The sequence below is a fragment of the Chlorocebus sabaeus genome, chromosome 11 (genome assembly GCF_047675955.1).
Source record: "Chlorocebus sabaeus isolate Y175 chromosome 11, mChlSab1.0.hap1, whole genome shotgun sequence".
Taxonomy (NCBI): Eukaryota; Metazoa; Chordata; class Mammalia; order Primates; family Cercopithecidae; genus Chlorocebus; species Chlorocebus sabaeus.
The window spans coordinates 28,221,485-28,234,178 of NC_132914.1; the positions used below are offsets into that span (position 1 = coordinate 28,221,485).

The 12,694-nt window shown below is 40.6% G+C and overlaps 1 protein-coding gene across 2 annotated transcripts in view; it reads left to right on the top strand.

The window, feature by feature from the left end:
* The window catches only part of SMCO2 (single-pass membrane protein with coiled-coil domains 2), an 87,392-nt gene that overhangs the window by 42,336 nt on the left and 32,362 nt on the right, over nt 1-12,694 (top strand). Inside the window, exons 1-2 of one of the 2 annotated variants that reach the window (XM_073020577.1) lie at nt 539-706; nt 10,983-11,126. In XM_073020577.1, the coding sequence (XP_072876678.1) occupies nt 10,993-11,126 (134 nt within the window). In that variant the 5' untranslated portion in view covers nt 539-706; nt 10,983-10,992. Of the gene's footprint in view, nt 1-538; nt 707-10,982; nt 11,127-12,694 lie in introns of those variants that run through there. The other variant, XM_073020576.1, reaches the window with a different exon arrangement.

Sequence of the window (12,694 nt, forward strand, 5' to 3'; positions counted from 1 at the left end):
GAACGAGACCATTCCTTTGCAGCAACTTGGATGGAGCTGAAAGAGTTGGAGCTGGAGGCCATTATCCTATGCAAACTAACATAGAAACAACCAAATACCACATGTTCTCACTTACAAGTGAGAGCTAAACATTGAGTACATATGGATACAAACGGGAACAACAGACACTGGGAACTACTTCAGGGTGCAGTATGGGAAGAAGGTGGGGATCAAAAACTACCTATCAGGTACTATGCTTATTACCTGGGTGGCAGAATAGCCTGTACATGCAACCTCTGTGACACACAATTTACCTATATAGCGAATCTGCACATGTACCCCAGAACCAAAAATAAAAGTTAAAATAAATAAATAAATACATATTCATGATTTGGACAGGGACCATGATTCTTTCAGCTCTCTGCTCTCCTATCCCAGTGGGGTATCATTTAGGGTGTGGGCTTCCTCATTGCCCCAAATAGCTGCTGAAGCCATCACACTCACACCCTCACATCCCCACCAGTGAGGAGGAGAAGGGGGACAAAGGGCATGCCTCTCAGTTTAAGTTGCACATGACACTTCCGCCTAACTCACATTGTCCAGAATTTAGTCACTTGGAAATGAAAAAGAGGCAGGAAAATGTGGTTTTTATTCTCTGCAGGCACGTATTGGGCTAAAACCTCAGGAGTCGGTTATGACAGCAAAAGGGGAGAATACATATTGGCAAGTAAGTAGCATAAACTTATCACAAGTTTGCATCTGCCTTTAAATTAAATATCACAAATCTAAAATTAATTTTAACTATTTTTAAAATTAGATCTAAATCATATGTAACGTGTATTACCACTTCCCAGCTGCGTGACTTTTCTGTGAGACCATCTTTATCTGTAAAATGGAGACAATGATACCAACCACATGAGACTATTTTGAGAATTAAATGAGTTAATATATGCAAGGTGTTCAGGACAGTTATTGGTACTTAATAAATAGAGTTGACCCTTGCACAATGCCGGGGTTAGGGGTACCAACCCCATACACACAGTCAAAAATCCATGTATGACTTTTGGTTCCCCAAAACTTAACTACTAATAGCCTACTGTAGACCAGAAGACTTATCAATTACATAATCAGTAAATTAACACAGATTTTGTATGGTATTTTTATTATATACCATATTTTTACAATAAAGTAAGCTAGTGAAAAGAAAATGTTTTAAAGAAAATCATAAGGAAGAGAAAACATATTTGCTATGCATTCAGTGGAAGTGAATCATAAAGGTGATTCATGAAAGTCTTCATCCTTGTCATCGTCATGTTGAGTAAACTGAGGAGGATGAGAAGCCGGGGGTTGGTCTTGCTGTCTCAGGGGTGGCAGAGGCAGAAGAGGTAGAGGACGTGGAAGCAAAGACAGGAGAGGCAGGCACACTTGGGTTAAATTTTATTTTCAAAAACTCTCATATAAGTGAACTCTCTCAGTTCAAACCCGTGTTGTTCAAGGTTCAACTCTTCTACAAAAGCCTTAGCTCTGTTATGCAAAGGAAAAGAAATGAGAGTTAGGGGCTTGTCTTGGAAAACCCACACCAGTGCCCAGAAACCACTGCTTCCTTTTCCAACAGCCCAGAAACCATGTCCTGACATCAATTTCAAGCCAGGTTTTAGAAAGGAAGACACGGTTTCTGTGCAAGGGCAAGATAGACCAAGTCAGTCCTGGCACAGAAATCCTCGCTAACTCCTTCCTGCCAATGGGCTTGTCTGCCTTCCTGTCTTTTTCCCTTTTCTTTCCTCCTTTCTGAAATCCAGGAACCACCCCCCATGTTCATGTGCCTGATATAAAATGGTGTAGTATTTGCATATAACCTATGCACATCCTCCTATGTATACTTTAAATCAGTTCTAGATTACTTCTAATACCTAAGACAATGTAAATGCTATGTAAATATTGTATTGTTTTTAAACTTTTATTATTTTATTGTCGTATTGTTATTTTATATTTTTTAAGATTTTTTTAGCTTTTAGGTTCAGGAGTGCATGTGCAGGTTTGTTATGCAGGTAAATTGCATGTCACAGGGTTTGGTGTACAGATTATTTCATCACTGAGGTAATAAGCATAGTACTCAATAGGTAGTTTTTCAATCCTCACCCTCCTCCAACCTCCACCTTCAAGTCGGCCCCAGTGTCTATTCCCTCCTTTGTGTTCATGTGTACTCAATGTTTAGCTCCCACTTACAAGTAAGAGCATGCAGTATTTGATTTTCTGTTTCTGTGTTAGTTCACTTAGAATAATGTTTAAAATATTTTGGATCCCACAGCTAAGGAGAGTTGGCTGTATAGATATGATGATGAATATTTATCTGTATAGATATGATGATGATAAATGTGGCTTCCACCATTGCCTTCCATTCTGTTTAATTGGTTAAAACAGTCATTGAATTACAATTACTTTTATACAATACAATTTGTCAGACAAACTTTCTTTTCATCAACTTCTATATAAATATAAATCCCTTACTTTGGCATTTCAGAAAGCTCCCATTCCCTGGAAAGCTTTCTTCATTAATCAGAACAATATTTGATTCAGGTCCCTTTTACTGTGTGAAACTCTTAGAAAGTATTAGAAAAGCCACACTACCCTTCTGTAGGCATTGTTTCCATAATTCTTTCTCTATAATCCTGTAGCACTTACGTATGCCATTACTTGCAATCAACGTGTACTAACTGCTGTTGTTATTTATCTTTATCTAAACTGAAGTTAAAGACTGTTTGGACATCCTTTTATTCCCTGCCTTACTTAGCACAAAGCCTTAGATTTGCAACTGATGAATATTTGATAATAGAGATGAGGTTGCTATTACCACCACATAAGGGGGCTTCACAATGATATTTTTTCCTAGATATCTATGAAGTCCTGTAGGCACTACCTGCCCTAATCTCATTCATTCGACGTGCTAACAATTTCTATAGCTCTAGCTCCCACATCACTCTTGCTTAGAGTCTAACGGGAGAGTTTCAGCTTCCAAGAACTTTCTTTACTATCACAGGAAATGACACAGTTTCTCACCCTCCCCTTTACCCCCTTTCTTTCTCTTTCTTTGAACTCAATTTCCTTAAAAACAGTGATTTTATCATTTTACTAAAGGGCTAGAAGCCAGGGACTTCCCAGATGTAGAATGAATAATACTCCCTTTCTCCTGGAGGTCAAAATCTTCGCCGCCTGAGGTTTTATGTATTTGACTCCTCCAGACCGTCACTTCTCTTTTTAATGCCTACTGTGTTCCAGGAGCTTTATGTACAATTAAGCCACTGCATACCTACAGTAAGCTGCTAGGTAGCTATTGTTTGCCTATTTTGCTGATGAGAGAAGGGAAGCTCGGAGGCATTCAGTAGCGTGCAGATATCTGTCTGTCCTGGCACAGTTTAAAGAGACGCACATTCAAACCAGAGTAGCCTACTTAACTACTAGTTTCACAACAATAATTGAGAGTAAATTAAAATATTACAAACCCCTCCAGGGAAAGGTGCTCATTAAAAGGTTTAGATTTCTGTGAGACTATAAATCAACACATATTTACTCCCCTCTAAGTTTATTTCCTGAAATCTCTGGGCTTATGGTTTTCTCTGGGATCCCACACCCTTCTTAAGTGTTGTGTCTCAGGATTCATTGGGCAGGGGGTGGCCTGATGGCTGGCAGGTGGGACAAGCTGGGACTACACCATCCCTCCTATTGGAGTGGAGCAGATGTTGGGGTTAGACCCATCTGCCGGCCTGGGAGGAAGTCTGTTTCTGCAGCACCAAGAGGTTACAACACTGGATGAGAAGAGGTGATTCAGGAAAGCTGTCAAGGTCAAGGTCATGAGATCCAAGATGCAACTATGGGGATGCCCTGTGATTGTGGGTGCTGCTGTTTGTGATTCTTCCTGTAGGCTGGGAACTTCACTTACATTCTCTATAATCTTTATTTATTTATTTATTTATTTATTGAGACAGAGTCTCGCTTGCGTTGCCCAGGCTGGAGTGCAGTGGCGATCTCGGCTCACTGCAACCTCCACCTCCCGGGTTCAAGCGATTCTCCTGCCTCAGCTTCCAGAGTAGCTGGGATTACAGGTCCTTGCCATGACGTCCAGCTAATTTTTGTGTGTTTTTAGTAGAGACGGGGTTTCACCATGTTGGCCACGCTGATCTCAAACTCCTGACCTCAAGTGATCTGCCCACCTCAGCCTCTCAAAGTGCTGGGATTACAGGCATCAGCCACCATGCCGGGCTTCTCCATAATCTTTAAAAAGGGTTTCCCAAAGCACAATCCATGAAACACACTGCTTTGAGCACAGAAAAGGCTCTGGGGTCAAATAAGTGTAAGAAACAAATGCACTGTTCCCACCCCATCAGGGAAATTAGATGACTAAAGGCTCTCAAACTGTGAAAAAAAGCAAAAAACAACAAAAATCCCCTGCAATCAACAAGCCATACCACAGGCGGTTAAAATATGAATATGTAATGAGTAATGTGTCATGAGAAATTCTTAGAAATCTTTATTAAAAAGAGAGAGAGAAGATGGCAGCTCAAATAGAGAGAAGAAATTATTTTTTCCTAAAAGAGAGAAAACAGAAGCAGGTTTGCATACAGAAGCAAAGCAACAGTGCAGAGGCAGAGCCTGAGGATGTCAGAAGTATACTTATACATCTGTTTCCTCAAAGAAATTGGGAGCTCCCAGCAGAATGCCAGCACAGGCACTCAAAAAGGGGTTTTGAAATTGCAAACAGCATTTAGAATTAATGGAATAGAATCCCCAAAAAACAACAAGGGTCAGAATGAAGGGAATCTTAGGAAAGAGAGTGGACATGTGCTTTCTCTGAGATAGAAGGGGAGTGGGAGATGATGAGGGAAAACACAGGAATATTTTGAATGGAAAAGAGGCTACACACAGGAGTTGTCAGTGGAAAGAAGATTCTCATCAGCTGACCTTGATCAGTGCAGTAAGGCAGAGGCAAGGTCACCGCCCACAGAGGGAGCTGGCAGAGTGGGAAGGAGCTGAGGAAGACAAAAACCGGCTGTCGGGGCCCATATATTTTGGAGTCAACCAGAGACACAGAAGAGGCCAGGCGTGGTGACTCATCTCTATAATCCTGGCTCTTTGGGAGGCCGAGGCAGGAGGATTGCTTGAGCCGAGGAGTTCGAGACAAGCCTGGGCAACATGGTGAGACCCTGTCTCTACAAAAAACAAAAAGATACAAAAGTTAGCCAGGTGTGGTGGTGCATGCCTGTAGTCCCAGCTACTCAGGAGGCTGAGGTGGGAGGATGACTTGAGCTCAGGAGGTTGAACCTGCAATGAGCCATGATTGTGCCACTGAACTCCAACTTGGGCAACAGAACGAGACCTTGTCTAAAAAAAAAAAAAAAAAGAGAGAGAAGAGTTTGGCTGAGTAACTGTGAGAACCCAGTGTGTGAAGTGTGTTCTATACAGTGGTGCTTTAGGGCATGGCCCCTGGAGCCAGACTAACTGGATTTGGGTTTAAGTCCAAGATCCCTTCCTTTTCAAAAGGTGGTAAGAATTAAATTAGGTAATATATGTAAAACACTTGGAAGACTGCCTGGCACATTTGTAATCACTCAGCAAGTAGTAGCTATTACTATTATTGTTATTATTTTGTGATGGAACTAGTCATAAGAATTCTGTGATTTTTTCCTAAAGAAATGTAAGGTTGCCCAGAACAACCAAAGTTAGGAGCATAATCATGGTATAAGGAGGGGACTGAAGGCTGGATCCTAGCCCAGCAGGCACTGGGGGAGGGCTGTTGATGGAGTCTGGTTCCTAACTAGGTAGGGCATGCAGTACAGACCGTAAGAAGAAAGGTGACACATCTGAACTTGAGCTTTTGGCTGAAGAAATACTCAGGGTGACAATGAGACCTAAAATATTGCCATAAAAAAAATCATGCCTACCATGTATGCATTCCATTCCTTTGACAAAATTTTTTGAGCGTCTACTGTGTGTCAGCCACTCTACCTGAAACTCATTCCTCACATGGTGCCTTTAACTTCTCCACAAGCCAGTTAGGTAGATCTTAGTAAACCAATTTTTCAGACAAAGAGATTAAATTTGGACCCAAACCAGAAAGCTAATAAATGGCAAAACCAGGTTTCAAACACTGATGTGATTCTAAAGTTGATGTTTTTAAGAACTGTTCTGTATTTTATCTCCATGGTGCTAAATGTTTTTGACAGGTGAAGAGGAATGTCTTAAGAGCAGGGGCTTAGAAATTGTAAGGTCAGACTGTTAGGCCCTTTCCATGGGTGCCGAGTTCACTAAGAATAATGAGAGACAATGTGGTAGAGAGGGAAATGTGAACTTGGCACTGAAGTCCTGGAAGAAGGTGAAGGTATGTTGTAAAAGTGTGATAATAAGAGGAAGTATGGACTTCAAAGGAGACGAGGTCACAGAGGTATAAAGTAGGAGCATCCCTGGTTTGCAAGAAGATCAAATGCTGAGGCCCAGTGCAGTGGCTCACGCCTGTAATCCTAGCATTTTGGGAGGCCAAGATGGATGGATCCCTTGAGGTCAGGAGTTCGAGACCAGCCTGGCCAACATGGTAGAACCCCATCTCTACTAAAAATACAAAAATTAGCCAAGCATGCATGTAATTCCAGCTACTCAGGAGGCTCAGGCAGGAGAATCACTTGAACCCTGGAAGTGGAGGTTGCAGTGAGCTGAGATTGTGACTCTGCACTCCAGCCTGGGAGACAGAGCGAGAGTCTGACTCAAAAAAAAAAAAAAAAAAAAGAAGAAGATCAAATGCTTGCTCATTACTGCTGAGTGGGGAATGAGTAGAAGAAGACATGTCCTTCATTGTCGGTCTTTGAGCCTCTGTGGGAAAGCCAGATGTTCAGTTCAGGTGAGAGATGAAAGGAGCAGATGTGGGGGAAGAAGCTGAGGTTGGAAGAGCATCCCAGAACACCATATCAGAGGCCAGGAGATGGGAGGACAGAGGGCTGGGGTGGAAGAAGGACTTAGTTTCCAGAGTTAGCAAGAGAAGTGAGGAGGCTGAGAGGCAGGCTAGAAGGGCAAGGTAGAAGCCAGTCAGGAGAGCACTGCACACCTAGAATCTTGTGATGGGGGTTACAGGCTCTGCATTCCAAGTGAAATGTCATAAAGGGAAAGAAAGTCTAGCTGCACACTTACCTGCCTTGGTGTTTACCACTCAGATGGCTTCCAGTCTGCCTTTGGTGCTGAGGAAAGGAGGCTCTGGCACCACTGAAACTAGAAAACTTGACAGTTGCTAGTCTATTCCACTGGACTCATAGATGTTTGGGATTACCAAATTGGCAAGAGCAAAGCTATCTCCAGGTATATACTATTTCACAGTGTACCATCTCATTATGACCTTGTCAGGAGCCTGTAGTGACATCAGACCCCTGATTATTAGTACCATGGCTTTGACAAATTTCTGAGATCCCAAATTGTCCAGGTAGCAGGAACTGAAGAGGGTGATCTGGGTGGTCAGGCCTGAAGAAATCCCCTCACGATGTAAGTTAGCGATTTCATCAACTGTCTTTTAAAATAGTTGATTGTTCCTTGTAACTGAAACTTATGCTTCTCTGAATGTGTAATTGAAAGGTTTTTATAGGATATGGGGGAAGGAGGAGATATTCACTCCAGTTGTACCAAACAATCCTAGAAAGCCAATGGGGTAAACATACAGGAATGAAGACATAGGGCGTAGGGAAAAGAGGGAGTCTATTTTAAAAGGTCTAGGGTATGAGTAACCCCCTACTTAGTCCTATGTGTATGAATTACCTGAAATCTTGCTAAAAGGCAGACATTGGTTCAATGAGTCTGGGTAGGAGGGCCTAGTAGCTGCATGTTTGGCAAACTCCTGGCAAGCGCTGAGGCTGCTGGCCTGCAGACCACACTTTGAGCACTAAGGACTTGCACTATGTAACTAGTCAAACATTAGCTTCAAAAGATGGATTGTTTGTGAGGTAAGATGGCTGTTAGCCAACCCATTAAGACATACTAGGCATAGACTTGATGTATAATAGTAGGATGATTGCAAAACTTAGAGTCAGAATTTGCAGCTTTTCATGCTGATTCTACCATTTTCTAGCAATAAAAGTTTGGACAAGCCCCAGGTCATCTCTGTGTTTCAGTTTCTTCCTCTGATAAAATAGAGGTGACAAGATGTGCCGTGGTTGGCTAACCACAGGGTAATCGTGAGGGTCAGAGGAAACAACTTAGTGAAAGTGCCTTATGAACTGAAGTGCTGCATGTGTGTAAGCATTATTTTTATTACTGTGTTATTTGAAGTGAAACCTTACTAATGCTCCTATTTCCACTGCTTTTATTTTAATAGATAAATCGATAACGTTGGCAAGTGTTTGCTATTTCCCTGATGCCATGTTAAGCACAAGTTTACTCCTCACATCTCTAATAATATTAGTATTACTATTGTTAGCCCCATTCTACAGAGGAAAATGTGAGGCCCCCACACAATAAGATAAGGCCCAGCTGTGAGGTGTTGATGCTAGATTATGAGCTCAGGTTGACTCTCCAAAATTTAAGCTCTCATTTACTGCATTCAACTGATGGATTGTAGCAAACACCCAACATCATAGAAGAAGGTGATAGTCTAGACCAGAGGTTGGCATGCTTCTTCTGTAAAGGGCAAGATAGTAAACATTTAGCCTTTCTATGCCAAATGATTTCTCTTGCAGCCATTCAGTCCTCTCATTGCAGTGCAAAAGCAGTCACAGACAATTTGTAAAGGAATGGGTGCAGCTGTGTTGCAATAAAATGTCATTTCTAGAAATAGGTGGCAGGCTGGATTTGGTCTGCAAGCAATAGTTTGATGATCGTTGCTCTAGAAAATTCTGAGTTGTCCAATATGGTAGTCATTGGGCACGTGTGGCTGTAAATTCAGTTTCTCAGTTGCATTGGCCACATTTCAAGTACTGAATAGAAACGTGTGGCTAGTAGCTACTGTATTGAACAGTGTAGAGAACATTTTCATCAACACAGAAAGTTCTATTGGAGAGCCCTGATCTAGATCCTCTTTGGAGGTGGGAGGTGGGGAAAATCTTTTTATCAGTAGCTGTGAGGACGTGGAAGCTCTGAGTCCTGGCTTTACTTCTTATATCTGATTGTAAGTAAATCACATCATCTCCCATAGGCTCCATTAATACACACATAAGATGGGAATAATACCCTCTGTTCAATGTTGCTGTGGGAACTCAATGAGAAAATATGTGAAAGGCACTTAGTAATCTGTTAGGGGCTGCACAGACATAAGCCATTGTTAGGACTCTAATTGTTATGTAAAATGTGAGAGAATGTATGGAGGCAGAATTTGGGTAGGTGCCTGAATTGACAGACCATGTTTTCTTTAAAATCATTCTTGGGGGAGCCATTGAGATGATAGAGAGTTATCAGAATAAGGAAATTTTATTGTTTTTATGGTTCTATTTTTGGACCAGAAAAACAGTAAACAAGGCAGATCTCAGTGTCTGTTCACTTTTCAGAGCTTGGAATTGCCTTTGTAATGCTTAACACCCTCAGGAAACGGACAAAACTGTCCAGATAGGGGCTGTGATGAAATTGGCAGGCCATAGTGACCTTCCTGAGGGAGATCAAAGGTTTATTTTTTATCACATTCAAAGTTAAAAAGCGTGGCGCCATCACACGTCAAAGGTTCTAGTTCTTTCCTGATGCTTCTCTTTCACAGGGGCCCCCTTTATACCACACAGGTCAAGAACAAAGCTCAATTCTGCCACAGAATGATCAACCAAGCCATTGTTTGTGCAAATGGTTTTAACATCTCTGTGATTCCCAGGGCATCCCTTCTCCCTGGTTCTTCCTCCCTGTTGCTAGTCCCTGCCATAAATCACCCTTATAGAAAAAGGCCTTCTCTTCCCATGAGTCTGTCATCCCCTCTTTTCCCTCAGGGTGCTGGGAGCCAGGCCACCCTCTAGTTCTAGGCCAATCTACTGTTACCATTCACTTGAATGTACAGAAGAGAAGTTTTCTTCTTTTTTGGCCTGGACACACCCTTCTGATTTCTGCCTATAACTAGGAGTTACGTTTTGCATCTATCCTTTCCCTATAGCTTTTTCTATGAGCCTCCCAGAGCCTATCTCACACATCTCTACCTTCTTTCCTGTTTCCTTTCCCTGTTATTTTTCACACTACTTAAGTACTCCAACAATTCACTCCTCTGCTCTTCAGTGAACACTCACCTATCAGACTGGAATGAAGGTGCCTGTTCCTACACACAGCTGGTACCGGTGTATATTAGTTAAACCTTTAGGAAAGCAATTTGGGAATATTTGTCCAAATCATTAAAAATTGGGTCAAATCCCTTTGAACCAGTAATTCCACCTCTAAGGAAGTATCTTAACTAATTAGACATGCACTGAAAATTACTAAACGAAGATAATCATTATTGCATTATTTATACTACTAAGCAATTAGAAACAACCTAGTTGTCAACAATGGGAAAAGAATAAAATGAACCCCAAATTTAGAAGCAGAAATAAAATGTACTAAAATGTTAACAGTGGTTAAGTCTGGATGTCTCTGGGGTTATCTCTGGTTATCTCTGAAGTACCAATGATTTTACTTTCTTCTTTTGCCCTTTTTACTTTTTACAATATGCATATTATTATATAATCAGAAAGAGATTATAAAAATGAAAGTTCCCATTCTTCCAGGCTGATTATTATATATTCCTCTATAGTATTCTCCTTCGAGCATTCAAAATGCACATTTACCAGCCAAGGCACCTCTCTAGAGGTGTGTCCTTGGAGACAGCCATGCAGGATTTTCTCATACATACTTGAGAAGAGAAATCTAAGAGCTTGCTTGGGGTCCCTTACAATGAACAGTCAGTTTGGGAGGGGAGGAATTAAAGCCAAATGCCCTGAGGAAGAAGTCAGCCTGGTGTCAGCGAAGAGGATGAAGAGGATGTGGTTCCCAATTCTGCCATAAAATCTCTCTTGTCGTTATTGTCCTTACAGTGCCGAAGAAATGGCTCTCACACCCACAAATCTAAATAACGAGATGTCTCTGCAGATGAAGATGGACTGCCAGGAACAAGAGTTGACTGAGAAAAACAATGGCTTTTTCCAAAAGCTCAATGTGACTAAAGGTGTAATGCAGGAGTAAGTCAGAACTGAGCTTGCAGAAGCAGTTTCTAGGGTCCCAACTGCAGACATCTTTGGGCCAGTGGTATGCAGATGATGGGATTTCCAGGTTCAGAGTCTAGGTTGACAATCTTCCCTATAATTTATCTAATTTTAAACTCATGAATATTTACTCTAGTAGGCCTTATGAGAAGCTAAAGGGGCCCACAATCATAAACTGGGTAGATACCCATTAAAAAAAAAAGTTATTTAGACTCTAATCTCAATTTGAGAAAACATGTGGATTGTTTTGTGGCTTCATTATCTTCACCTGCTAAAGATCTAAGCCATTTAAAATACTTTCTGGCATAGAGGGAGCACAAACAGTGGTATAAACACATATTTACATTTGCCAGTACATGTTAAAAAATGCATACTAATTTAGCTATGATTAACAACCTTTTTAACTAGAAAAACATTCTTAAGGTAAAAGATTTTCCAAGAATCCCTCATGTGGCAAGAAAGCTATTATGATATCAAAGATGTTCTTAAATGCATTTATAATTTATTGAAGATAGTAGCATATGCATTTGTAAACTTTGGGCAGTTTTTCATTTAATTTTTTTTCATATAAGCAATATTTATTCATTCTATATAAATCTGTATAGATTCCAGGACCCCTTTCTAAGCAGGATATATGTGAAGTGACTCAATACCCCCTCAACCCTGAGAACACCTCCAGCCTCAGGGTTCAAATCCCATAGACTTGGAACTACTTTTATAGACACATATCACACATTTATTGTGACCCATTCGCAAGCGTACGAGAGAGAACACATAGGCTCTCCAGCAAAATATGAATAAGTGTGGTATTAATTAATTAAGCAAAATATTAAACACTGTGGTAGGGAATGGGCAAAGACTATTAACATACTTATTTTAGAAAAGGAAATACAAATGAGTTTTATGCATATAGGCAAAGATACTCAACCTCACACATAAAATGAGACTAACACTAAATGAGATACCAGTTTAAACATACCAAGTTGGCAAAGATCAAAAACGTTAATAGCACATGGATTTAGACACGGAGTTAGAAATGGGCACATTTTTGCTGGGAGTGAAAATTGATTCAACCTCTTTAAAGCATACTTTGTGAAAAATCTATCAAAATTTAGAATATACATATCTATTGACCTAGAAGTTTTACTTTTCGGGTTTTCCAATAGATATGCTGTACACATACACAACAACAACATATAGATGTGTAAGGATATTCATTCCAGCATTGTTTGTAATAGCAAATGATTGGAAACATTCTACATTTCGGTTAATAAAAAAACTGATCGGAAAATTATTATACAGCCCCGCAATGGAATACTATGTTGCCATTTTAAAAACAAAACAGCTCCGTATGTACTAATATGAAATGGAGCCCAAAATGGGTTATTAAATAAGAAATTCAAAGTACTTTGATGTATACACAGAATGGAGTATATAAATATCCTCCCACATATATTTTAAAGGGTCTATTCTGTACAATATATATACATGCAGACATGCATACATAAACGTCTCTGCTTATTTATGCCTAGAATCTCTGTTGA